General features: G+C 50.0%; 1 protein-coding gene across 1 annotated transcript in view; it reads left to right on the forward strand.

Moving 5' to 3' along the window:
- The window catches only part of INPP5A (inositol polyphosphate-5-phosphatase A), a 204,020-nt gene that overhangs the window by 18,620 nt on the left and 157,594 nt on the right, over nucleotides 1-27,806 (forward strand). Inside the window, exons 2-3 of the mRNA XM_088060061.1 lie at nucleotides 2,711-2,930; nucleotides 4,465-4,604. Coding sequence (XP_087916187.1) covers nucleotides 2,711-2,930; nucleotides 4,465-4,604 — 360 coding nt within the window. The remainder of the gene's footprint in view (nucleotides 1-2,710; nucleotides 2,931-4,464; nucleotides 4,605-27,806) is intronic.

The raw sequence follows: 27,806 nt of genomic DNA on the forward strand, positions 1-27,806 counted from the left end.
ACGTGGCACTGAGTGCTCTGGGCCAGGGACACGGTGGGGATCAGGCCTAGGCTGCACTCAATGGTCTTGGACGTCTTTTTCAGCCTCGGTGGTTCTGTTATTCTGTGAATAGAGCTGACAGAGTTGAAGATGATTATCAGTGTGAATTTTTCTTATTGCTCAAGATACTTTGGGCTCAGGTTCTTTAGCAAGCTCTGTTGCTGAAAGAAGCCACCCCATTGAGCTGATGCCAGCCAGGCATCCCTGAGAGCCCCTGGGTTATTGCTGGGTGTCTGCCTCTTACATTAACATACAGATGCTCACAAGCTGTCCGGGCACCACCTTCCTGGGGATTACATTCTGAGTGCTCAGTGATACAGAAACTGGGCTCCTGAGGTACTGCAGAGGTGCTGCAGCAGCAGTGCAGCTGCCTGCTGTTACAGGAGGGGATTTGTGAGTCCCCAGTTTCAACCCTGTGTGTCCCAGTCCTTTTCTTTAGGATCCCTTTACTTGTGCACTTTGTCACTGACCGTGACAAACACTGACACAGCTGCCCAGGGCAGGGAAGGGGCAAATTGCACCATTTGCCCTTTCCCCATCTGTCCTGACATTTGCAGTGGGACGAGTGCTGCTCCCCGGCCTCACCTCACTGCAGGAGCTGCACCCACTGGGCTGCCCCTGCCAAAGAACAGCAGCAGCATCTCACTTCTGGAGCAGCTGGAAGAAACAGTCTCACTGAAGAGCCTGTGATGTCCTTTCTGCCCTGATTTACTCCTGAACACTCAGCATAAAGTAAATCTCATCTTACCCACTGCAAAAGCCATAGAATCATAGAGTCACAGGATGGCCAGAAGGGACGACCCCCCTGCCATGGGGGGTCAATTCAACCCTCACCAGACCAGGTTGTTCAGTGCCCCACCCAGCCTGGCCTCGAACATTCCCAGGGATGGGGCAGCCACATCCTCTTTGGACAACCTGTTCCTGTGCCTCACCACCCTCAGAGTGTACACTGTCCCTCCCATAAATCACCCTGGCTGGAAACACAGAACAGGCACATCCAAATAGTTTCAAGCACGCTGGGAAACTATTGGAAATTGTTTTTGAATACCAAATTCAGTAACTGTATTTTATTGATTTGTTTTAAAGCAGTGTTTTCAGGACATAGCATGGACTGCCACTGCATTCGGTGCTTGTTGGGGTAAGGGACATCCACTCCAGGAAATACAAAGAATCTTCTCATCTGTGTCACAGACCCCATCAAATGCAGCAGTTTAAAAAGGAATTTTAAATAAAAGAAATGGCATTTGTAATGGTTATAGAAAACAGTCCACGTCTGTCAGAAGTTAGATCTGTCCTTGTTGCCTCCCTCATGGCTTAGAGCATGAGCACACATCGCTGGTTTCTGCCATCCCTAGAGACAAAACAGGCAGCACCTGTGTGCTGTGAACAGCTCTGCTGTGCATCACCTGCAGTTTCAGTGTAAAACTGATCAACTGCAGCTGCCCAGAATCACAGCAAAAGGCCTCAAATCCAAATGGCATTGCAGGTGTGGGACACTGAGATGGGAGTTTCACCTGAGGGAAAATCTCAACAGCTCATAGGACCAATCCTCAGCGAGGCTTAAAGATATTTAGGCTCCATATCTAAGCCAAACCTGCAGACTATTTCCCTCTCGTTGTTGTGATGCTCCTTAGTAAAAACTAACCTGATTCTTGAGCTCTCTTGCTCAATTTTAGCATTCAAGACAGGCACCAAGACTGGAAATACTCAGGCTACACTGTCTGGGTTTTAAGTACTGGAAAACGAGGAGCTGTGACAGGAAACTTGAGGCAGCCTTAGCTAGCAGTGGTGCTTTCCCTACAGTAACACACCGACCAGCTCCCAGCAGCCTTCCAGCTGTGTGTGGGGAGGAAGAGAAATATCTGACCTGCATCTGAGCTTCCAGCCCGTGGGACTCAGTTCAGGATCAGAGCTGGGAACGCTGGAACTGGGGCAGCCACAGCCCCTGCTCACGGGACAGGTGCAAAGTGGCACTTCCATTCTGACTCCTGTTTCCCCACCATTACACTGTGCTATCCCTCTGAGAGTTATCCTTGGCAGTACATGGAAGGAAACATCAGCCCTACAGCACCCACTGAGGTTTAACATTCATGTCAGGACACATAAATCAGCCCTCACCTTTTACGAGTGCTTTACTCACTGCTCGTTTCCCCATTGCCACGAGCAAACTTTTATATTCAAACAGATCTACCCAATTATTTTTTTTTTCCCGCATAGCACAGGTACAGATCTTGTTCATCCAAATTTAACAAGTACCAAAGTGTCAGCCCTACACAATTTGCCTTGCAAACCAGCTCGTGTCCCCTCTACTCTCCCTCCCGCATCTTCCATAATATTTGTACTGGCTCCCACAGCAGCCCAAAATCCGGGCTCCATCGTTCCTGCCGCGGGTCACCAGTGCCCAGGCCGCTTGTCTGGGCTGGTCCTGTCCCCTTGGCTTCTCGGTGGGGATGTGGGATGTTCTGTCTGGCTGTGCTTTCCCCAACACAGCCGCTGCTCTCGGGTACCGCTGCCCCTCCCTCGCTGTTCAGCGTTCCCTGCTTTGGGAACGGCTTCGTGATACCCTCATTGGATAAAGCAGGCTCTTGGGAACTCATCTGCAAATGCTTTCTATATGCTGTGATACTTTATGTTCCTGTTTTCTAAGCTTTTACCACTCCTCCCTGTGCAGAAGGTGCGGGATTCAAGCGGCCAGCCCGGCACTGGTGGCACCAATGTGTGCAGCTGTGAAACTCCCACCCTGCAGAGCTTCTCTGCTAAAGCCATCGGCAAAGTCCCTGCACATCGCAGCGATTCCTCACTGGGCTCTTTCCATTCCAGCTTCCTGCTCTTGAGCGCTGCCAGACTTTTCACCTGGATGCCATATGGCCTGGGATCCCTTTCCAGCCGCTGTAAGCTGACACGGCTCCCTCCAGCACACCCTGCCTTTGATGTAACCACTGCTGGCCAAAAGCTGTAACACTGTGCCAGAAACACAACAGCAGCAAAAGTTCCTCCCCCATTTTATTTTCTTTTTCCCTGTCTGTGATGATATCAAGGTACACCAGGGTGGTGTATTGGATCAGCTCACTTTTGACAGCTCTGATGGCTGCATCCAGGTAAGATCACCGTATCCACATTGCAGCTTTATGCAGTTGTCTCAGGAGCTGCACAAAACCTTAGAAAAGACTTTCCAGAGAAGTGCACCACTGTTCCGTGTCTCTGCATTGCATCTATCTGTGTGCCACAGATCACTGGAGGTCAGCAAGTATCCCACGGATGAGGCAGAATTCCAGAATCTCAGTATCTTTTTTATTTAATTGTGTATTTAACTTGTACCTTCTGCCAAGGAAGGTCGACGCTCAGGATCTGGCAGAGCTTTTGCCATTCCATTGCACCCCTGCCTGATGAAGCTTGCCAGAGGAGATTGAGAGGACTGACCCCCAGCACGGCGTCCCTTATGCTGTGCCCAGGGTCCCCAGCTCGGGCCCGGGGCGTCCCTTTCTCGGAGCAGCCGTGAGACACGGACCGGCACAGGGGATGTGTCACGCAGCAATGACCGATCTGCCATTTCTCAGCTTTCTTTTTGGGAAGTTACCGGGCAGGTTCGTTCCGCAGCGGGGTTGCCGTGAGCTGCGGAGGGCTCTGTGTCCCCCAGGGGCTCTGCAGGGGTCCCTAGAGCCGAGCCCTCCGCGGGGTGTTCGCTCCCGGGGAGCGGCGGGGCGCTCGTCCGGCACGGCCACCCCCGCGGCGTCCCCTTGCGACAGAGCCCTATCGCGATAGGGACCGGGCCCCTCCCGGCGGCGGCACCGCTTCCCGCGGGCCCTGCTGGGGCGGTGGCACCGAGGGGCCCCCCCCGGCACGGACCCCGCTCGCCCGGGGAGCCGCTCCCCGCGGGAGGCAGCGCTCGCCCCGCCTCGTCCCGCGCCCCGCAGGGGGGGGAACCGTGGGCCCCGCCCGGTCCTCGGGGAGCGGCCCCGCGCCGAGCGGGGCCCGCCCTGGCCCCCGCGCCCGCGGGAGGGGCGGCGGGGGCAGCGGGGACAGCGCCGCCGGGCGTGTCCGCGCGCCCGCCGCGGGTGGCGTTGCCCTTTTAAGAGCGGCGCGAGGCGGCCGTGACGTCGCGCGCGCAGAGCGCTATCCCGGCGCGCCCGCCCGCCCGCACAGCCGGGAGCGGCGGCGGCACCGCGGAGCCCCCGCCCCCGCCCCCCCCGCGCCCCCGCCGACCCCCGCCGGGCCCGCAGCCCCCCGCCGGCCCCGCCGCCCTGCCATGCGCCGCGGCCCGGCGCCAGCCTCCGCCGGCGGGAGCCGTCCCGGCAACAGCGGTAGGGGCGCGGCGGCGGGCGAGCGCTGAGCCGCGGCCCCGCGGGGGCCGGATGTCCGCGGGCTGCCCGCGCCGGGAGCTCTCGCTGCGCTGAGGGGGCGGGCCCGGCGCCCCGCTCGCCGCAGCGCCCCGCGCCCGCCCCCGGGCTCCCCGCAGCGCCGCCGCTCCCGGCCGCGCCCCCCCCCGCGCCGTGGGGGGGAAGGCGGCCGCGGCCGGCGCCGGGGTGCTCCTGGTCACCGCCAACGTCGGCTCCCTCTTTGACGATGTAAGTACCGGGGGCACCGGGGGGAGCGGGGGCTTCGCGGGCTCAGCGCTGCCCTGGCCGCGGGTGCCGGCGGCGCTGCGGGGCCCGGGGCCCGTCCCGGCCGGGTGCCGGCGCTGCCCGGGAGTGGGACGGCCCGGAGCCAGGGCCGGGGCGGCGGCACGGCCGGGGGAACGCCGGTGCCGTGTCGCCGTTCCGAGGTGGTCGCCGTGTGACACCGTCCGGCGGCTCCGGGGGAGCGGCACAGCCCCCGAAGCGCCCTGCCCGCCTCTGGGCGCTGCCCCGGCTACCGGGCATGGTGTGAGGAGAAAATGCAGCGTAATTTCTGTTCGGTGTAGTGTGAGGATAAAGCTCCGGAACGTTCCTCATCCCCGCAAATAAAGCGAGAGCTGCAGCTGGCGCGGGCGAGCTCGGTTCGCTGGGGTTCGGTTCGGTCCGGGAATGGGGGCAGCTGTTGGTGGCCGGGCTCCGGACCTGCCCCCGAGAGCCGCCCAAGGCAGGAGCGGAGCCCCCCTGGGCCTGGGCAATGCAGACGCGTCCCGCAGCGCCAGCGGAGCATTTCCAGGGGTTTCTCGCTATAAAGTAATGCACATCTGACACAGAATTGGGTCCAGGCTTGCGCTGTGTGTTGTTCTTGCTGTGTGTTAGCAGTGGCTTTGCTCTAAATGCACAGAGCCCCGAGATGCCGTAACCCAAGGGGTTTTTGGCTGGTCTTCAGAGTCTGCTTTGTTTTTTCGTCACTTTAAAGGCTGTTCTGACGTTCACCCTTCGATTGTAACAGCTGTAGTTAAGGGATGCAGTTCACCTTTTCTTCGAGTTAAGTAGGCTTTTACTGTTATCGCCACAGTTAGTTTTACACTTAGGCGTGCGGCTTCGTATTGAATGAGCGCTGTGAAAATGTTCATTTCATAGTGATTGCCATGGCTGTGGCCCTGGGCGGACACAGCACCTGTGTGTGAGTGATGCCGGTGTGTTCGGTGGGGTTTCAGCAGGTGGTTCCTGCCTTTTTCCTGCTCCATGGCTGGAGCCGAGGGTGACAGCTCCGTGTCCCCGAGCCCTGCGGCTCCCCGTGCTCCCGTGCCCGGGCAGGAGCAGCGCTTGGGAGCGGTGTCCGTGCAGGAATCCCCGGCTGCCAGCCCAGCCATTTCCTGCTCATTCCTGCTGCCATCCGCGGCTCCGGCCGTGCCCGCAGCCTGCTCGCTGGGCAGCGTTTGTACCGGAGGGAACACACTTCAGTTCCAGCCTCGCCGTGAAAAACTGAGTTTTCTACAGCAGCAAAACCGGGCCTGTTTGGATCAGTTCCACTGCAGGGTGAGAAATGGAAGGACTGCTCTGAGCATCTGTGGCTGTGGTCCCGGTGTGTGGCTGTTGGACTCGGACTGGTGGCTGCCTGTCCGGGCTTCTGGAGTTACATTAGTGCAGGGAAGGTGACATTAAATGGGTCTGGGGACTCGGCTCTCGAGCTGTGTGTGGGAGCTGTCAGTGGTTGCTTCTGCGTGCTGGGCCCTTTCCGTGCAGTCGAGGAGTATGTTTCTGTGCTGTGACCTGGAATTACTTCAGTCCTGAACAAGGACTTGCTTTGATGGACTGCAACAGAGCTGGGCTGGAAAAGCACTTCCTATTCCTTGAACTCACGTTTTCTATTTCTGATTTTGGTGGGTGATCCGTATTTCAAATAAAGCTGCGCTCTCAGTCAGATGCTGCCTGACCTGGGGGCGGTGTGGGGTGGCACAAGGCAGGACAGGAGCGCTGGCAGGGGGGTGCCCAGGGCCGGGTATCCCACCCTGGCCCGGTGCTGCTGTGCTGGGATCCCACCTGCTGAGGCCTGAGCCCTCTGGAAGCGTTCGGGGCCGGGTGCCCGTGTGAGAGGCGGCTGCTGGCGGGCTGGAGCTGGGCAGGGGGCTCTGGTGATGGGGAGCCCAGCGGGGTGGGACCCCTGCCCCATCCCACCCAGCACAGCCCGTGATGGCTCTGTGCCACCCCTCTCCACGTGTTCCCCGAGCGGTGCTGCGTGGCAGCAGCGTGGTTTATACTCCAGTTGTATTTTGGGTGAGCTTGTGTGTGCAAATGCTCTTGAGACCAGCATTTTATAGCTCAAAATACTTTCAGTGGTTGGGTTTGCCTGCGTGGGACAGTCTTTCCTAGATCAGTGGTGTGCTGACCTGCCTGTACTTTTGCGAAGAGGGGGAAATTGCTTTTTTTGCTCTCTGGTTGCCAGAAACAGGTTAAGATAACACATGAGCTTGCTCCTGCCAGCCATGCCCATCCACTAATTACCTGTTGCACTGGTGACCTGGGGGCTCGTGAATAAACATGGCAAAGTGAAGAGGGACTGAGCTGGGTTCATTTCATTCCTCTAGTAGTTTTGCTGCTTCATTAAAAATGTTAATGGAGTATTAGATCTTCAAATACTCTTCCGAACTACATGAACATGTGCATCTCATGAATATGAATGTGTGTGATTTTTGGTACCTTTGTGTTTACTTAAGCATTTCATGCTTTTCTTGCTGTTGAACTGTTTCCTGTTTTATCACAATATACACGCTAACAGAAGATGGAGTTGAGGCTACCCATGAGTCACTCTTTTCCCTCTCCTCTGATGCCCCAGCATATTCCCAGGCAGGGGAATTCAATTAGATGCTCTTTAACAGTCCCTTCCAACCCAAACTGTGATCCCATCCTCTCTCTCTTTCCCTCCCTGATTCCTTGCTTCCTGTGCTTTGACACTTTACATGTGCCTTGCAATGAGCTGGGTGCTGAGGTGAGCACAGAGTGCATTTGCCTGGCACTGCGCTGCTGTACATCAGTTGAATTTACGTCCTGAGGTTTTTTCCCATTCTGCTGTATCCCCTTCATTCTGTTCAGTTGTTTCTAAATGGCTCAGTGCTGTTTCTGCTGTGGCAGACACCTGGTGAGGAGCAGGCCCTGTGAGAAGCTTCCCTCACTCAGCACATGGCCAGAGCAGCACAGGAGCTGTGGCTGCTCCTGCTGCAGGGGCCAGCTGGAGATCTTTGCAATTCAGCTGTCCTGGCTGCCCCAGAAGTTCTGTTAGTGTGTGTTTATCTGGGTGCAGGCACAAACCTTGGAAAACCACCTTGGTGCTCTCACCCGAGAATCATGTCTTACTGCGGGACAGTTTCAGGCTACTTTGGCCTGAATCTGTGTTGGTTAAGTGTCTTCATGTAGGTCTTTAGAGAAAGGATTTCCAAGATGCCCAGCAGACTAAGCTGTACAGGTTCTGACATTTCTTCTCAGGTTGGAAAATAGTTCATTTGTTCCAGTTATCTTTGAAATTGCAGTGTATGAGCCTGAATCGGGTCGGAGCTTGCAAAATCCTCCACCTTCATGCACTGGATGTATGTAATTCTTAAATTCTCAGCATGGGTCTAGTCAGAATAGATATGCAGTGATGACAAGATAGGTAAAAGTTAACCAGAACATTTATTTTATTAGCAAAAAGAGAAGGAAGGGAGAAGGGTGGCAGGGAATTCTGTATGGTGCTGATACCCAGGATTCTGGATGACTGACAGCATCACTGTCCTGTCTGTGCCCCATTATCTGACTCTGCCTTCCTGTGATGGTGCCAGGGTAGGGACAATAAGGTCTGACATTCCAAGGTGGCTTCACCTGTCCACATCTGGGTGGATGTGTCCCTTTTTCACACAGTACACAAAGAGGGCAGGGATGGAACTTCCTGTTTCAAGCCCTGGTTATAGTATTATTATAAATAAACTTATTCTTTAATTCTGAGAGTGAACTTGAAGTATTCTTTACTTCTGTTAAAAGCTGAATATCAATTGAATTTGAAGTAGAAATAGTTCCCATAATAATTTTTCAGAACAGCCTGCCCTTCTGATGGATGGTGATCACAATGTAGTCTCTCTTTATTGTGTCTGATCCTAATTTTCTGATTCTGAAGCAGTGGGTGTAGGTTTGTTTTGGTATTGGACATCTGCGTATTTAGCTGGTATTAGCTGATAACTATAAAAGGTTTTTTGGCTTTAATTTTGTTTATTTCTATTTTTTTTCTCCCATGAATAATTTGAATTTTGTGGAACATTTCAAATGTGGTAAGACAGTAAATGTGTTAGTTCAGTTTTGATTTCTAAATTAGCATTAAGAGTAGCATGTTGCAATTCAAGGCACCCTCTCTTCAAATCACAGCTGTGAGACTGAGTGAAGGGTAATATTTGATTCATTGTGACTTTTAAAAAGAACGAGTTATTTCACTGCTGAGAAACACTTAACCCCTCCCTTAGGGTCAGTGTTGGTGTTACCTGATGTGGCAGGTCAGAGCAGGCTGGGGAGCTGTTCCTGGGGAGCTGTTCCTGGGGATGTGGCAGGGAGGGACAGCAGGGACACCTTGGGCTGGCAGGGAGGGACAGCAGGGACACCCTGGGATGGCAGGGAGGGACAGCAGGGACACCTTGGGCTGGCAGGGAGGGACAGCAGGGACAGCCCGGACTGGCAGGGAGGGACAGCAGGGACAGCCTGGGCTGGCAGGGAGGGACCGCAGGGACACCTTGGGCTGGCAGGGAGGGACAGCAGGGACAGCCTGGGCTGGCAGGGAGGGACAGCAGGGACAGCCTGGGCTGGCAGGGAGGGACAGCAGGGACAGCCTGGGCTGGCAGGGAGGGACAGCGGGGACACCCTGGGCTGGCAGGGAGGGACAGCAGGGACAGCCTGGGCTGGCAGGGAGGGACAGCAGGGACACCCTGGGCTGGCAGGGAGGGACAGCAGGGACACCCTGGGCTGCAGCTCTGGCCAGGTGAGGACAGGAACCGGGGAGAGCTGCTGGGGAGGCTCTGACCTGCCTTTGGCACCGGCTCCTCGCTGCGCTGCCCAGAGCTGAACCTGTGCTGAGCACTTGGGCTGGCCCATGGGGACCCCAGAGCCGGGCGTTTCTCATCCTGATGCTGCAAGATTGTGTGCACACAGCTCAGAGCTGCACACTCAGGTTCTGAGGGCCATGTACCTTCTGAACAATAACACAGAAGGCCAAGGAGAAAGTATTTTTCAGTGCTCTCTACGATGGGAGCTATAGAAATAAGTGATCTCCAACTTCTGTTTATCTGACTCCACACTCTGCTTTCTAGGTTCTGCTTGTTTTGGTGTCTGATTTCTGGGGTTTTTTTGTTGTGGGAGTGGCCCTGTCAATTTCTTAAATATTGGTGCTGCCTTCTGTTTGTTTGGTTTTGTGTGTCAGACTCTCAAACGTTTTTCCTTTCAGTTTCTGCCATACTCGTGTTTATGTTGTACTTTAGGAAGTTTTCTTGTTTCACTCCATTCTAAACTCCCTGTGCAGGAGGTGGAACTTTGAGGTAGACCCGGCTGCAGAGTAGCCCTGGCTTTGTGTGCCCTTTAGTATGATGCTGTGGGGAGGGATTTTGGTTTGAAACCCTTTCCCTGCTGCTCGTGGTGTGTGCTGGGGATGAGCTGTGGGGAGGGATTTTGGTTTGAAACCCTTTCCCTGCTGCTCATGGTGTGTGCTGGGGATGAGCTGGGGATGAGCTGCAGGGTGCATGGGCAGCTGGGCTCGGTGGAGCTGCACCAGTGCTCAGCTGGCCTGAGCTGCACAGGTGCTTTCTGCAGTGTCTCAGGACAGGGAGCTGGTCCCTGGAGCAGCTGAGGGGTGGCTGAGGGGTGGTACCTGTTAGAAACCCCTCCTCTGTTTGTCTTTGGCAGGTGATGCACTCGCAGCCGAGCGGTCCCACAAGGGCACAGTCTGTCCCTCACAGCCTGCTCGCAGAGGAGCTGGGTGCTTGTCCTGGTTTGCAGCTCCCCGAGTGCCAGCTTGCAGGGAAGCCAGCTCCTGGCAGGCTCAGGGTGCCTGGCAGGGTGTGCTGGGGTCCCTGGTAACCACTCGGAGCATCCCCAGCTGCGTGCTGTGGTCCGGGTGTATGAGCTGCTCACCACCAGCCTCCCCTGCAGCCCCTGGGGTGTACTCAGAGTGCCAGCTGAGCATGAGCTGCACAGAAAAGTCCTCTTTTAAATATAATTGAGGAGCAAGACCTGAAGCAGACATGCAATAAAGCAGTGACATGTTATTGTGCATCCATGTACTTGTAAAAGTTGAAGCTCTAATTTGCTGAAGATGACTGGAACAGTAACAGTACAGGCAGCACAGAGGTTGAAGGATTCCTCCAAGATGGAGTTGTATGCTTAAAAAATCCACGTTTTTCTTTAGCAGAAATCCAGCATTTTTTTCTTTTTAGCAAATAGTTTTACAATTCTCTGAGCAAAAGAGTTTCCATTAAGAGCTGGTACAGTGTTCAGCCTTCCTTGAGGAAGATGCTCCGAGGTTTATCTTATAGACTGTTCTTTTTTTTCCTTTTGTTTAAGCGTTATCACTGACAAATGGAACACAAAGAGGTAATAGTGGCAAAGTGCATTATAATTACACCTTTCTTCTAATGTGGTTTTATAGCAGTAGAGTTGGTATTTTGCAGCTTCTACAAGTCACCAGTGTATCAATGTGAGGGTTAAAAAAAGGACTTAGTTCCTATTTTATTTCATATTTGAATGTGAAATTATGCAATGTGGGTAGGATACCATAGGAAGAAAGCTTTACATGCAGGTCTGATAGTTTCTTAGCTTGGACAAGCACTAGGCCATATTTTAAAAGTCTTGTTCCTGTTCCAAAGCTCTCATCATCAATTTTCCTACCACAAAATTAGACTTCAAAGACACAGAGTACTAGTCAAGCCCTCAGATTTCATGATTTACATAAGAAGCTGATCTGGTTTTTACTTGCTACTTCTCTCTTTCCCCTTTTCTAGTATCTATTTTGTCATACTGTTTATATATTCTACCCTATGAATGTATTTCCTCTTTTTACCTCAGATATTTTCTTTCCCTTTCTGGTACCGTGTGTACTCGCCTCCTTCTGAAAGCTCTTCCCTTACTCCTGATTTATGATTTAAAGTGAGTCACTTGAAGGAGTCTCTTTGATTTGTAGTTTTGTGGGTGCCTCACATGCCATCAGGAGGGTGAGTGTGGCTGCCTGAGCACGCTCTTCTCTCTGCTGACGAGGAGATCCCAGCAGCTCAAACCCAGTTTCCTCTCCACCGTGGGCATGCCATGCCTTGGCACCCGAGTGGGGAGAGGAAATCCAGTGACTGAACTACCCTGGAAGGCAAAGTGGCTTTAAGTGTGGCTCTGGAAGGTGCCTCTTCCACCACCCTGCAGAAGATCATCCACTTGGGCTGTAGCTTTGCCTTGTCCTCTGCCCCTAAACTCTCACCTTAAACTGGAAGGGAAAAATAAAAAGGCAGACAGGTGTGACTCCAAGGCAGTTGTATGGTTTTAGTATGTGGGAGCTCTCAAAATGCATCTATGTTAATGTAGGTTAATACTTTATTTGATACTCTAAGAGGCTTTCACTCTCCTTGTGGAGAACAGGAGGTGGTGATGGGAAAACAGAAACACCCTCTAACTTCAGTGGCTGCTTGAATGGCCTGTCAGAGTCCTTTAGCATCCTTTTGGCATCTTTATCACTGAAGTGGCATCTTCCCCTGCTGAAATTTCCATGGAAATATGCTATTTTTCATATTGTGGAGAAGGTCACATTAAGCACAATAATCATTCTGGGGAAGAGTGAGTATTAAAAGTAAAATGTTACTATGGCTTCTTTTCTCCCAATGGTGTGTAATAGTTATTCAATGCTCTTAGCACTACTGTCAGTATTTGTACATCATTTTAAAATGTAAATATTTTATTTAATCACTTTAATTTCTAACACTTTTCCTGTTATTGGCAAAACTTGAAGTTAAAGCATGTATTGAAGCAAACAAAAGTGTTCATTGTTCTTATACGATTTTGAAGTCAGATATAATTGATGGTTTTCATTAATGTCTTCAAGTTGTTAAGCACTCATCTTCGTGAGTCAGTCAGCTGTAACAAATGATATCCTTGAAAGCAGAACATTAAAGCTGAGGAAAGCAATTAACCTGTGGTGGTGTCTCAGGTTTTGTGTGGTACCTTAGGGTCGGTTCCAGCAGCTCTTGCGGGTGTGGCTGTCACTGACACCTGGGTGTTTATTACCCTGCAGTGCAGCTGAGACCTCTGGGCTGTGATTCATGGCACCTGTGGCTCGGGGATTGTAACCTGTGGTTACAAGTGCCAGGGTGCAACACGGAGAGCTTTCCTTTCGCTTGTGCTTTGTGACTGCAAGGATTTTCCCTTCCTCTGTTGGTTTGTCTGCAGTGAAACAGCTGATCTTTTCTTGTACTGTTTCCCAAGCTGGTGAAAAGGTCTCCTGCCTATATTCCTTGACAAGTCCCGCTGTCCCTGTCTATTTTGTCTCTTATTTTCCCTGGTTTCACCTTGGTTTCTTTTCTAATACAGAAGCTCTAGTCAGGAGAGGCTTTAATGTCACCCAGAATTGTAGCAGAGCCAGAAAGAAAGCGATGGGTGACATGTGGTGTGCAGGGCTGCCAGCTCTGGGCAGAGGCCAGCCAGAGGTTCTGCTCAGCCAGAGCTTTTGGATAACATATGGGTAAAGCAGAAGAAATCCTGACCTCTCATACAAGCTTCTAAGTCAAACACATCGTTTTGCGTTAGCCCCCTTCCTGCATCCGTGCTGGAGGCTGCAGTCAGATGGCTGCCTCTCCACCATGCAGGGTCTGGCCTTGGCTCTCCACCATGCAGGGTCTGGGCTTGCCTGCTCCTTGCAGATCACTGGCAGCTCCAGAAGTGTTGGAAGCATGGCATTTGCTCACATCCTGCTTGTGCTCAGTCTATAAAAGCCAGAAGAAAAGAATGTTGATTTGGGCTGGTTTGCATCTGGAAGCCATGCACTGTTCCTCTTAGACATGCCCAGGGACAGTGTCCTGAATGGTGCTGGAATGAGGTGGCCCAGGATATGTTGTGGTGAATCAGGATATGTTGTGGTGAATCAGGATATGTTGTGGTGAATCAGGATATGTTGTGGTGAATCGGGCTCACATTTGGAACGTGGAGTGTTGGACTGCAGCACTCAGGGCTGCAGATCCGTGTATGGAGACCAGCAGCACCACAGTTCAGACAGGGACTCCTGCCTGTGTTGTGCAGCGACTGCCCAGGACTGTCTGACCCTCAAAACAGCCTGGAGATAAAAATAACTTCCTTTAGGGCAAAAGGTGTGTTCCAGGAGGAGTGGTGGTTAGTGGTGGGGATGCTGGGCTAGGCTCTGGAGATCAGAGCTCAGTTTGCATTCAGCCCATCCTGTGTGACCCCAAGTGGCAGCAGATCCCCTGGACAACTGCCCCTCCACCAGTGACATGTCCAGGCTGCAGACACGGAGTCTGGGTTCTCCTGTCCAAAAGGGGAGGATGTTGGAAGGATGCTCTGGAGGTTCTGAAGTTGAAGCTGGTGGGGGCTGTGATGGCAGGTGAGCATGGCTCTGCAGCCGGAGCAGGTGTGCAAGCAGAGAGCTGGACCGTGGCTGAGAGCCAGGGCAATGTTCCTTCAGCGTTAGCTCACAAGGGCAGAGGAGCAGCTGGTGCAGACTGCAGCACAGCCTGTGTGGGCATGCACCACCCTGGGTTACTGGAGAAGCTCCTGAACAAAGGCTCAGATAATCTGAGCTGTGGGAGCCTTCTGCTTAACAAGAGCTGCTTGGCTTGTGCAAGCTGAAAGCAAAACCTGCGCTCTTCAGTTATGGGAGTAACTGAGCAGGGAGAGATGCTGGGTGTGGGTCTGCCTTTGGTGAGGCTCACACTGGTTACAGGATGTGGATGGTGCACCCTCTCTAGAACATTCAGCCCTGGGTACGAGGCCTCGCTGACGCGGCGCAGGAGCGGCGCATCGCAGGCTCTGGGCGCCATGGGAACACGCAGGATCCAAATCCTGTTTGTTGTACTTTGCCTGAGGTAGAGCTGCCTCTACACGTCCACTCCTCACTTTCCATTTTCCACTGCATTCTTGAAAAGAATTTTTTTTAAGTTGTCCTGGAATGCTTGAATGTGTTGGCAAGGCGCTGCATAGGAATGGCCGGGCTCCTTGGAGCACCTCTGCACCAGGCTGGTGGCACTGCTGGCACTGCAGTGGGTGAGCGGTGACAGGCACACAGGCATTGCGAGCAGGACCTAATTCTGAATTCTTTCATTAAAGCTTTTCAAGTGATGTGGTGGGAACTTGTTTTGAGGTTTTTTGCTTTCCTGTTGTCGCAAACTCTGTAAGTTTAGAGGCTTTACCGATCCTTTTGGAAAAGCAAAACTAGTTTTCATGTAGGAACAGCTCAGAACTGTATGCTGAGCTCTGTGTGTCAAGTGAATATGAAAAGAAATGGTACAAAAATCACTTGAGGAAAGTCTGTACTCTTCAAGTACCATGAGGCACCATTGGCTCTATTGGTTTTGTTTACTTCAGGATTTTTATTTAAGGACAGAATTTGTGCTTTTTTCAGACTGTCTGGGCAGTGAAGTCCTTTCTGTACACTCTTGGGCAGACAGCTGTCATTGGGTCCTGCACTGTAGCAGATTTGCACAAAGAAGGTTCCCTTCGACAAAAGCATTGGCTGTTTGTGTTCCTGACCTGACTGTTCAAAGTGCTTTTAAAAACCATCTGTTCAGAGTGAAAGTTTTTATCTAGAATTCCTATTGTGCTTTTTATTGGAGGAAGAAATTGAAAAACTGTTTGGGTATTTTTTATATTTTTAACTTCAAGTGCTGCCAGGCACATGAAGAAGTCAAGAACTGGGTGGGACGATATGATAGGACCAACCCACTCACTTCAGAGAACTGGATGTGACCCAAAAATCTTCTGCTAAAACAAGTTTATTTTCATGAACTGGCAGTGTTGTTTTTCTGGGCTGGGAGGACAGGCCTGATCCTGGCTCCACTGCTCACCAGGCTCTGAAGCCAGTTCTCATTTGTCTTGTGGGACAGCCTTTTAGCAAAAAGGAAACAGACCCTTTCCTCTTCAGCTGCCTTACTAAATATTAAAGTATTTGTTATTTGTGACCATCCTGTACCTTTTACTTATCTCAGGAAAGAAAGATCTGTAGTTCCTTTCCCACTTTTTCCTAAATTATGTGAATGTTGTGTGGATCTGTTTGTTCTTGTAGGCTGTTACTGTCATTGTGGTGTCATGAAGTGTGTGAACAGAAAGTTGTCTCCTAGGATGGGTGAACACAGAACTGTATCAGCCAGGTGAACGGAGACATCCTTGATGAGTAGGTGAATTTCAGTGCAAGACTTGCTTGTGTTTCTTAAAAACAATGAACTTCTGTGGACATTCAGTGTTGTATAATGAAAGTGTGTATTAAACAGATAAGGGTAGAAAGGGCTGCATTCAGAACAGTGCAAGAAAGGTCCGTAAGGAAATGCCAGAGTTTTGGTACCTCCAATTTGGGGGTTCTTGGAAGCCATCTGGACAAGGCCCTGAGCACCTGACTCTTGGGAGATGTTGAGCAGGGAGTGCACCTCCAGAACCCCACCACATTCTGTGACTCTCTAGCCAGACATTACACATTTTCTCCTTGGTTTTGTCTTTGTTGCTGATGCCATTGCCCATTGCTTTCCAGCACTTGCTAGGGATGACAGCGTACTTCTCTGTTTAACATTTTGTGGCGAATCCTCATTCCCTTTTTCTCTGCATTTCAGTTATGGATGTAGACCATTTCCAGCTGCTTTCCAGAGTGACTGGTCCAGGAACTGGAACATGTGCATGCTTTCCTAAAAATTGGAGGAAAACCATGCATGTTGTCTGTCAGCCTATAAAATCCCTAAATATTGTGAAAGCTTCCTCGTGCCCTCTGTGTGTGGGAACTGGAATATCCAAGTCAGGCTTGCAGCTCTGATGGGTTTTGTTTGTTTGATTTTCTGTTGACATTTCAGTAGCAAATAAATACGCTGTTCCCAGTTAGTGCAGAAGTGGGAAAGAGCCAGAAGAGCGTTCCAAGTGCCTGGGACAGTAAGGGCAGTGCATCCGCAGGGTTTACTGGCAGCTGATGCGGTATGTACCCCAAAATGAAGGGAGGTGATTCCAAAGCAGAGAAACTCCTATGCCTGTATGTTTCTTTTCAATCTACTCTGTGTTTGCAGCATTGCTGGTTTTTGTCTGAAGCATTATTGGTCCAAACAACTGCTGAGAACCGGGAAAAAACGTGATAGGACAGAAAGTATAAAGAAAGTATTCCTCTTGATTTACGTTTCTGTTCAGTCCCTGTGTCACGCACAGCACAGAGACCTGCTGTTCTCTTTGGAGCGATTCACCGGGCACAGCCGGAGCTGCTGGCAGCGCTGTGAGGCTACCGGGGGGCAGCGGGACCGGGGGGGCTCGGCAGGACCGGGGGGATCGGCAGGACCGGGGGGCTCGGCAGGACCGGGGCTCGGCAGGACCGGGGGGGATCGGCAGGACCGGGGGGGATCGGCAGGACCGGGGGGCTCGGCGGGACCGGGGGGGCCCGGCTGGACGGGGGGGATCGGCGGGACCGGGGGGGCTCGGCGGGACCGGGGGGGCTCGGCAGGACCGGGGGGGCTCGGCAGGACCGGGGCTCGGCAGGACCGGGCTCGCCCGCTGCTGTGCTGCGGGGGCGATGCCGCCTCGCCGGCACCAGGGCAGGTTCGGGCCTTTCCCTGTGCCGGGAATTGCAGAGCTGATCTCTCAGGTGGCTCCGCTGGTTCAGCGCTGTTTTCTCAGCCCAGCCGAGGCCGGGACCGGCTCTCCCCAGGGCTGTGCTCCCCGCTGTGCTGACGGGGCGCGCCGGGGCTGGGCTCCGGGGTCGCTCCGCTGGGCTCCGGGGTAGCGCCGCTGGGCTCCGGGGTCGCGCCGCTGGGCTCCGGGGTCGCCCCGCTGGGCTCCGTGGGCGCCCCGGGGGCGGGGTCGGGGCCGCCCCGCCGGGCCCCGGGCACCCCGGCCGCGGTCAGGGCTGATGGGCCGCCTGCGGAGCGAGTGGCCCCGGGCGAGCAGGGCACAGCACGGGGGGTGGCTCACGGTGCTCTGCGGGGGTCTCTGGAGGCCGTGGCTATCGGCAGAGCCGTCTCTCCATCTCCCCATTCCCTCTCTGCAAACAGGAGTTCTGCAGCTCTGGGAACTCCTTGCTGGAGGAATCTCTGTCTCATTTGCAGCTCCAGCTGGTGGGCTTGGGTTTATCCTGAAAGCCTGTGCAGGGTCGTGTCCTAGAAACGGAGAGACCCCTCTGTGCCACACACCATAACTGCACAGGAACTGCTCAGTTTTGAATAGTTTGGGACTTCCATGTTCACCTCTGCACTGGGATCCTGAAGTGGGAACAAGGACTGGAGCAGAAGAGCATGGACAGGGCTCTTAGCCAGAATCGCAGCCATCTCCCTGGGATGTCACACAAATACTGAAACACTAATGTATATCCTGGATAAGAGACAGTTGTTTAAAAAAAGTTTTAAAAAAAGACAAGCAAATAAAACCCGACCACAAAAAAACCCCAATCAAATCCTCAGACAGTTAAAAGTGAATGTTATGTAGCCTCATACTTGGCAGGAACATTGTTACTGTTTTTCCTTCCAAATACAAGAATAAGCCAATGGTGAATCTCAGCTTTAGTGAAAAGCTGGCTTTGCTGAGGAGTCTGGAAATGCTTGGGTCATGTTTCTGTGTTCCTTACAGCTCCTCAGAGCTTTTGTTGAGAATTGGAGAATATGTTAGACAGCACTTTAACTATATTTGTGTCAAATGCAGGCATGCTGATACTCCCATGCATCACACTGTCCTAGAGGGAAATACTTACAGCTGCTCAGCTTTTTCAGAATGTTCTGTAGTATTTTAATGAATTGAAAAATGGGAGGTGTTTTCCTGAGATCTTGACAGAACTGAAATTCTTATTTTGTTTTCACAGCACTTCTTCCAAAACCTCTTAATTAAATCTATGAATCTAAAAGCTTTAAGAAAATGGAAGTTCTCATTGAATGGGCATATAAAAAAGTCAGGAGACTTACAAAGTTGTTTGTTATAGAAGTTGCCAGTATTTGTGAAATGTGACATTCACAAAGACAGCATTTTAGACTAGTCCACGTGTTCTGTTCAGTTTTTCATACTTTTTCTTGCTTAAAATGGGTATTTTTTGTTTAGTACATATTTTAAGGCGAAGAATAGGAGGTGTATGGCATCAGTGCTTGCAGAGGAGAGGTGCTCACACTTTCCTAGGCTGTTTGCCTGATGTTTCAGGGCAGCGTATCCCTTTCTGTTGTGTGCCCAGCCTGAGGTACATCACTGTAAGTATTATCCTATGTCCTGTAAAATATCCCTGGGACTGTGCAAGTGTTTCCTCTGTAGAGCATAAGCAAATTGTAATGTGAAAACACAATAGGTGGGTTTGCCAAAACCCCATCTGGAACTGGGGGATGTACTTCATTTGACTTCTCTGGGTGTCCCTAAGCAGTGGCTGTGACTTGCCCTGGGAGACAAAATGGGTGCTTTTTCCAAATAATTTCAGTAACCATGAATTCAAATGGCATTCTTTAATGCATTTTGGAAACGGGTGTTAGATCTCTGAGAAGAGAGAGTAGAAGCTGCATTCTTCCCAAAGCACTCAGTTCTGTCTCAGGGAAGATGCTGGTTTGAGGACTGCGTTTGCAGTACTGAGACCTTTGGATCAAAGCCCTGCTCACAGCTCAGCCTACTCTGGAGTTCCTTTGCATGGAGCACTGGCCCTTCCTGGGAAGGTGGAGGGGGAGCTGGGTGGATCATCTGCTCCAGTGTGGCACTGTCTTCACCCCATTTCTTGTCAGTCTGTCCCATTTTCCCTCTATTTCCCTTGCTACTGTAAAGGCAACTTGGCCTTTATAATAAAGCCTATGGTAAGTCATAAAAACAGCTGGAAAGGCTGCTCACCTTGTACTTAATGTGATTGATAGAGCTGTTGAAGCAGTCTGGACTAACTGCTGCAGGGCTGTCAGTTCAGCAAGCTCTGAGTTGCAGGGATTGTTGTGGTTCCTGTTGTGGTCAGTGAGGCTGGGGCTGGCACTGAGATGTGCACAGGTAGCCCTGAGGCCAGCACTGCTCTGGGCGTTTGTCCACCTGTGCTCAGGTGTGCTCCAGCTGCATTTATCTACAGAGTTTACAAATGCAGTTAGTTGGTTGTGTGACAGGGTTATTTGCTTCTTTGTTTGTTCATTGGGGGTTTTTTTGGTTGTTTTTGTTGTTTGTTTTGGGTTGGTTTTTTTTGTGGTGGTGTTTTTATTGTTTTGTTTTGGGGATTTTGGCTGTGTGATTTTTTTATATCTTGAAAGGGACTGACTTCTGACAATGAACTTGAAGAAAATGTGAACAGGTCACAATAAATACTGTCCCAGTGAGCTGTGCTTGAAGTGAGTTATTAGAGAGGTGGTAAATCTCTTTGGTCCTTTTAGTCCTCTCCTGGGTTTGGAAGGGTAACCCAGGCTCCATGGTAGTGAGTTTCCTGGAGCAGTGCTCTCCCTTCTGTCTTTTACCTTTCTTCTCCTTTTATCATTGCCTGTGCCTCAAAGATGGATAAACTGAGAGTTCTCATGTCTAAAGCCATGTTGCATAAGTATTTCTGTAGTATATTGTAACATATACTGGCTGTTTAGGGATCTCAAAGAGGAGCAAAAACTGAACTGAGCTCAGGTAGTATTTGTGATTAATTAATGTTAGGATGCCTGGAGAGCCCCAAGTACAACTGGAAGCATAAATGCATTGTAAATGATAGCATGTACTGAGGAGACATGGTGTCAATATGGGAAAATAAACTTGGTAAAATCTCCCTAAAATTCAGTGCCTGATACAGAACCTTGAGTACAGGAAGTGTCTTACCCTGTAGAAAAAACACAAAGCAAATGCCAAAGGCCATGGTGTTAACAGAGATTATTTAAATGCCTGGGGCACCTGACAAGCAGTGCTGTAGGTAGCTGTTGCTGGAATGTGGGCTGGATTTAGAGCCTGCTCTACAGCTTGGCTGCTCCCTCTCATAAGATGCTGGGTTTTGCTTCAATATCCTAAGTAGGAGTAGAGGAAGTGGTGGACCATCAGCGAAGTGGCTGTGCTCCATGTGTTGTTTGTTTGGTACATTAATTGGTTAGTTAATTAATTACCCTCCCCCATTAGTTCCTGTTGGGTGCATCTCACCTGCCCTAACTCGGTACTGGAGAGGAGATGAGCGCACAGCTGGGTTTGTGGAAGTGGAGGATGGCAAGAACCAGCTCAGGAAAAGCCTGTGTTCCTCATGGGACTCTGGAAATGCTGTGGTGGGGGGTTTTGGCCCAGCAGGTGTGCTGATAAAACTGGGTGGCACAGTTCTCTGAAGTGTCCTCTCTCCAGACTGCCTGACATTCGCTCCTCTCATGAACTGCAGAGCACAAACCAAGGCAGAGAGCAAAACTGGCCTGCTTTCATTGAGCAGTGCTTCAGGCTTTCACTGGAATTTATCACTGCATCGTGTTTACTTCTTGGAGTGCTCTTTGCAAACACAGCAGCAGCAGATTTGGCCTTAAAAAAAAAAAAGGAGGCAATGTGCAATTTCTGTTCTACCTCCTATTGTTTAATTGAATGTTTTTTGAAGTGTGTGTGCCATCCTTGCTTGGCAAGGCCCCCTGAAATCTCTAGCCACAAGAAGCTCTGCTTGCTATCTGTGAACTGGATTTTCTTTTAGTCCTCTTTCTCAAGTTGCTGTTCATTTTTAAACTCGGCAGGGACACTGCAGCAGTTGGATTTGTGAGAGCAGCCGTTCTTGGTGGAGCTGCTGGTGCCTGTGAGCAGAGTGAGCCCAGAGCTCTCTGCTCCTTGGTAACGATGGCCACGCTCCGTCACGGAGCCTGGAGATAACAGGGAAATGAAAACGTGCCAGTTCCTGCATTTTTACCAACTAACTGCTAATTTTGGTAGTTCAGCAATGTTTAGGAGTAGCATGTCTAGAATAGACCTTTTTTTAACTTGTCAAGCAGAATGTGTTATTTTCAAGATAAACCAAGTTCAATACTCTGCTACTTTTTAAACCTGACAGATAGCTAAAGGTAAAAACCCCAAGCACAACTGCTGTATTCTTCCTTTAAAATGATTTTTATTAGTTGGGATGTTGCAGCAATGTGTATCTCTTGTGTCAGTCCTTCCTACCTGTCAGGGAGATGAACCATCACATATTAATATTTAATGAGCAGAAAGGTTAAAGTGCACTTCTTTCCTCAATTCAAGGATTTTTATCCTGTTTTGAACCTGGTGTTCAGTGTTTTAAAGCTCTGAATGTCACAGCTGTCCAGATGGCTGTATCCAGAGGTGGGTGCTGTAGGATTTCTGGCTGGATGTGTTCCTGGTCACCTCCCAGCAGTGGCTGGAAGGAGCTTTGTGCTGGAGCACTGGGCACAGCTCGTGGGACTCTGGCTCTTGTGTTTGAGGGGTCTGGGCTCAGCCTCAGGTGGCTCCAGGTGCTCACCTGGCTCCTGAGAGCGTCACAACTTGGTACTTTGAGTGTCAGATGTAATGACAATCTTAATGAAAGAGAAGTGAAATTATTTACCCAAGTTTTGACTTTGATATGGCTGCTTCTATTTCTTGCATAAATTAGTGGGTTTTCATTAAATATCACATAAAAACTTTGATTGTGTTCAAGGGAAGACTGGAATGAAAGATGACAGAACTAGTATATCTGTAGTATCTGTTCTTACTGCTTTATCAGCTCTATGTTTGTTTTGGTTTTTTTTAACTTGGCTGATTAGTATGATGCTGTTACATCCAATAATTTTATTTTTTTTTTTTTAATGAGAGATTTCTTAAGGCATATCTATGTAAGTAACTTCAGTGGCCCCTCAAGCCTCTTGGTGCAAAGAAAACAAACAGGATTTTCCACAAATACAAGCAGTGAAGTAAAAATAGCTGTATTCAAAGTGAAACAGCTGAGGATGGGGTTGGAGGATAAGGTGTGTTTTATTCAGGAAGGAAATAGGAAGCATTGGAGTGAAGCTGTGTGGGAATTCTCTCACTCTTCTGTATAAGGATAACCCACAAAGGTGATGTTTTCCTATATCTGCAAATATTTACTACATTAGATGGATTGATGTTTTAAACAAAGTAAAGCTCTTGATGAAATTTAGTGTAAGTTTCCATATGGAAACTATGTCAAATATAATCAAAGCAGACAAAGTATTAATAACTGTGCTTAGCAAATCTTTTAAGGTTTTGATGAGACCTTTATGTGTTAGGGATTAATATGCTTTTTTTCTGATACTTACTGAAATGACTTTTTCTTCTCAAATTGTAGTAACTACTGGAAGAGTGATTGTGTGAGAATGATCTTGCTGCATCACTGGCTGTAAAGGACTGGCCATATGTGTTTCCAACTCTGCCATTCCATTCCCACGCTCCTTGGGAGCCTCTCTCATGATGATCTGTGCAAGTAATGTGGATTTCCAGCTGATCCTCAAGCACAAATGCTGCGACTGCAGTTAACTGCTGCCTGAAAGTGTTACTGGATTTTATTTTCTCCTGAACCATCTCCTTAGACAGCTTTCTGAAAATTGATAAACAGAATTTTACGCTTTAGTGCAATGTTTTTATTGTATTTTGTTTGTCTTTATCAAGTGTTGTGCATGGATGTATATAGACTGAGGGTGCTGTATCTTCAGGTTAAGGCTGTAAAGACAGGAACATATATTTGCCTCTTAGGTAAAACAGAGATGGAAAGACTAACCAGAAGGCTGGGTTTGAGTGTCAGGGTGCAGTGTTTACTAACTCTTACAATGGAGCTTTTTTCCCATGGACTTCTGTAATGTAATTCAAGTGTTTTCAGTACAGGGAGATATCTAGCAGGATAAGAACTGCCGTTTGGGGTTTTTTTTTCATCTTTCACAAAGGTACTTTTGTGCCAAAGGGCTGAAATTCTGATAAATTCTTCCTTTTGGAAAGTGGTTTCAGCAGCAGCTGTCCACAGGACATGCTGCATCTTAAGAGATGAATTCTGCAGTGAAATTATTCAAAGCCAAAGTGAAGACTTTGTGGCCAGGTGCAGTGGTGTAAGCTTGGGGTGCACTTTGTGCTCTGGAGTTTTGTTGGGCAGGAAACAGTCTTCTCCTTCATCCAAAGCTTGTCTTCATCCAGTCAATTTGGGCATGGCCCAATTCCTGCATGTTTTCTCTTCCAGCATTCCTCTGGCTTCTCCCTTCTCTGTGTAACTTTGCACACACAGATTAGGGCTGTGCTCTGCACGTAGATCCTTTTTCCTTGGCATCACGTGTGGTCAAAGCACAACAACCAAGGTGGCACAAACAAAACGGGTCCAGCTGTCTGGAACTCTTCCCAAGCTTCATCCTTAAGATGCAGATTTCCATGGCAGTGAAGGAGGAGATGGGACCAGAGCTTTCCCTAAGGCTCTGGAGAGGGTGTTGGACAGGTACCTGTTGTTCCTTCCAAGCACGAAGCCCTGGGAAAGCTCCCACTGAGCAGCTTTGTCCGTGCTGATGAAGGGAAGAGCAGACTGGACTTGTCCTGCGAGCTGTTCCTGGTGTGCCTGTCTCTCAGATGCCTGGCCAGCATGTTTTATTCATGTGTTTTGGGGTTAAGCTCGATTTCAGCTGTGCCAGCAGACAGGTTTTGCAAAGCTCTTCAGTGTTCCTCCCCTCGATTTGCAGCAAAGCCTGTGGGTTGCTTTATGCCATCATCTTCATTCTTATCTCACCTAATTAACTCCAGGCATTGCAGGAGCCCTTGGCAGCAGTGATGCTTCCAGCTCTCCTGGCATCTGCTTTCTCTCAACAATCTCATCGGCAGAGAAAAGAAATATTTAATTTAAACGTTCTACAGCTCGTGTATGGGAATGTGGGTGAAATTTATCAGAGGCCAGCTGTGATGTTGTGGTTCCTTTTGAACTCAGAAAGCTATTGCAGAATGTTTGTATGTCCTGACAGGAGTGAGAAATGGGCGGGGGGAGGAGAGAGAGAGAGACTGCCTGTTCTAAATTATTCAGGAATGAGAACCTCACAGAAACTGAGTTGCTGCATTTTTAGAATCTACAGAAAACTCCTGTTCTCATGTGTGAGATTAATTTGAAGATTTCCATTAAGTACGGATTTAATGACTGGTTCTGGCTGCTGAGCCTCAAAGGGGCTGTCACTGTTCCTGCGGGCAGTGTGGGAGCCTTTGGGAAACCCAGGAAAGAAATGATTCCTGCAGGTGAATGCAGGAATGTGGGAGGGTGTGAGCTGTTCTGTGCACAAGGACAGGGCTCAGGGAGCAGACAAGGAGCTGTGACCCCGCTTTAAAGTGCCAGACTGATTTACACCCTTGTATTTGGTCAGAGTCACAGGATGGTCTGGGATGGAAGAGACCCCAAATCCCCCCCATCCCACCCCAGCCATGGCAGGGACACCTTCCCCTGTCCCAGCTGCTCCAGCCCCAATGTCCAGCCTGGCCTTGGGCACTGCCAGGGATCCACCTGTGCCAAGGCCTGCCCACCCTGCCAGGGAAGAATTTCTCCTAAATATCCAACCTAAATCTGCCCTCTGGCAGTGGGAAGCCGTTCCCCCTGTCCTGTCATTCCAGGGCCTTGTCTCCCTCCAGCTCTCCTGGAGACCCTTTAGGCACTGGAAGGGGATTTAAACTCTCCTGGATCCTCCCCTTCTTGAGGCTGAAGAGCCTCAGCTCTCCCAGTCTGGCTCCAGGGCCAGCCCTGTCATCAGCAGAGAAGCCTTCTCTGGACTTGCTCCAATGTTTAGCAACACTGACTTTTTAAAGGCAAGGGGAAAAGTCCTACTTTTTTTCCTGTCCATGGAGTATCTCATGTACCTGGACTTCTCAGGAACTCATAATGTGATTGATTGATTACATATTTTTTCCCTTTTTCCTTTGGATGAAGAAATGTACAGTAAGGTGTTTAAGATGGAGAAATTAATTGAAATTATTGCCACTCTTGTTACTGATGTACATCCTTAAAACTGGACTGATTAAAAGTCTTTTGAAAATAATGAGTTTATTAAAACCAGGTCCAGTAAATGGAGGTAATATTCTTCCTTCTCTAAAATTCAGGGCTTGGATGGAGGGTGTCTGTGTCACCCGTGTGAGGACATGCAGAGGGATCTGACCTGGGAGATCTAGCACTCAGCTGCTGAGGGCCTTGGATTTGAAGAGGGTGGTTTGACTTTGTATTCATTTGCTTTTTATACTAAGGATGTTCTTGGAAAATTTGGTGGTTTCTTATTTCAAAAGCACCCTGTTGCCTGGTCTTTTAATATCTCTTACTGATGGTTGGAATATCAAGCTTTCTCCAAGGCTGTGCAAAGAATGTATTAATATGGGATGATTTTTTTGTTAAGTCTTCTATGCAGGGATATTTTTTCTTTTGTTTTTTTTCTTTTTTTTGTCTAGGTATCTTCTTTTGTCCATGTCCTCATTTTTACACTGTACCATCCTTTCTCTAAGCATTTTCCTGCTGTTCACATATCAGTAGAGCAACAGAACTGCAATTTTCAATGCCTTGTACTAAAATAGGACAAATCTTTCTGAAACATACCAGTGACATTTTCCTCTTGGACTTTGAAAGATTCAAAGCAGGCTCAGCTTTGCATTGTGAGGAACACCATGGCTTGTTGGATTTGTGGGGAGCCTGTTGGCACTGTCAGGAGGGCTGTGTGCCTGCAGTGCTGCTGGCTTTGGAGAATGGCTGTGTTTGATGGTAAGATAGGAAATGGAAGTTCTGAATAGGGTTCCATCAGGATTAATCGTGTGTGAATGGATGGGTCCTCAAATGATGTTTTATGGAGTACTTTGGAATATGAGGCAGTGGTTTCTGGGGATGTTTGCTCTAAAAAGAGGGAGTCTCTCCCTTCTCGTGGTGCTGTCAGCAGCCAGGCTGGTGGCCCTGGGTGACCTGGTGGCCCTGGGTGACGGTCACAGCCCCTCTGTCAGCAGCTCTGGCAGGCCCTGGGGTGAGCCTGGCTGAGCCATCGTCTCATCTTCATCAGAGGGTTACTCTGGAGCTCCATCCAGTCACGGTGATGTGGAGCCATCTCTGGGGATTGCGTGGTGCCATCTCTGTGGTAACCACAGCTCCACCTCGTATGGAAAAGGGATTTTTAGAAAGTAAAGTATTTTTAGCTTTCCTGACTGAGCTGCAGCAGCTGGGAAGGTGGAGGAGCCAAACCAGCACTGGTAAAATCTTTCCATGATTTACCTGCTCTCGATTTGAGCACACTGGATCCTCCCAGCCTTGCCAGTGCCTTCCATCCCTCCCAGGCTCTGGGTGCATCGGGTCCCAGCAGCACTGCAGTGGCTCTGCTTGTGGCCAGCTGTGCAGGACATCAGGCTTTGTGCTGGCTTTAGTGCACAGCTCTGGCTGGCTCTGTGCTAGAGCTGTGATATATACATATCATACTTTATATAGTGTGATATACTTTATGTATAGCAGGAACAGAACTGTCTGGAGATGAGCTGCCTGCTGGGCGATGACATCGCAAGGCTTTGGTTCTGTGCCGTTAATGAGGCTGAGGAAAAGACCTTTTAACCATGAGCTTGGACTGTCAGTGTAGTAATAAACTCCAGATCTGTCTCTGTTACATATATGTCTCGCTCTTGTACAAAAGATGAGTGAGGGAGATGCTGTGACACGTACCAGGGCACAAATAAATGGTGCCTGACTAGGGCATACAGCAGTGCCTGGTACCAAAGGCTGGGACGGAGCTGAGGGCAAAAACCAGTTCAAAAGTTTAGAGTGTTTTCACAGATAGGAAGCCCAGGCAGATATTTTCCTGTTTCCCCTGTAAAATTCTTTTAGATACATATCTGTGTTGATTAATGCACTGTTGAGGACGTCTTTTTTTTTCTGATTTGCTTTCAAATACTATGACAGAAATGGGACTTGCTCTAGAGGAAGACACTGGGCAAACTGGGTTGGGGGGGAGGAATTTAGGGCAGGTCTTCTCAACTCATGACCCTCAATTTGTATGTTCCCCACCACCCTGCTGAAAAGCTGTGTTTGTGGCTTTTGGTGGCCCAGGAGCCTGGGTGTGAGCAGGGCACAGGCTGGGATGAGCTGCCTGGTGCCAGCTGAGAGGGATTTGGGACTTAGAGAAAATTTAAGCATTTCATGAGATCTAAATTAAGTGGGGGAAGTGTTTTGGGGGTTAATGCTCTCTAAGGGAAAACAGATCCTCTATTTCTGGGGATGTTCCATGGCTTGCATTGCCCTGGTTTCCTGCATGGAGCGAGCTGGAATTCCCTGCACTGCTCTCCTGCAGCTGACAAAGCTGTTTGCTTGGGAGCAGCGAGCTGAGCTGGACATTCAGCACCTGCTGTAGCTTGGGC

The sequence above is a fragment of the Pseudopodoces humilis genome, chromosome 9 (genome assembly GCF_049639895.1).
Source record: "Pseudopodoces humilis isolate 2021_Gansu_Grassland_sample_001 chromosome 9, ASM4963989v1, whole genome shotgun sequence".
NCBI classification, from domain to species: domain Eukaryota; kingdom Metazoa; phylum Chordata; class Aves; order Passeriformes; family Paridae; genus Pseudopodoces; species Pseudopodoces humilis.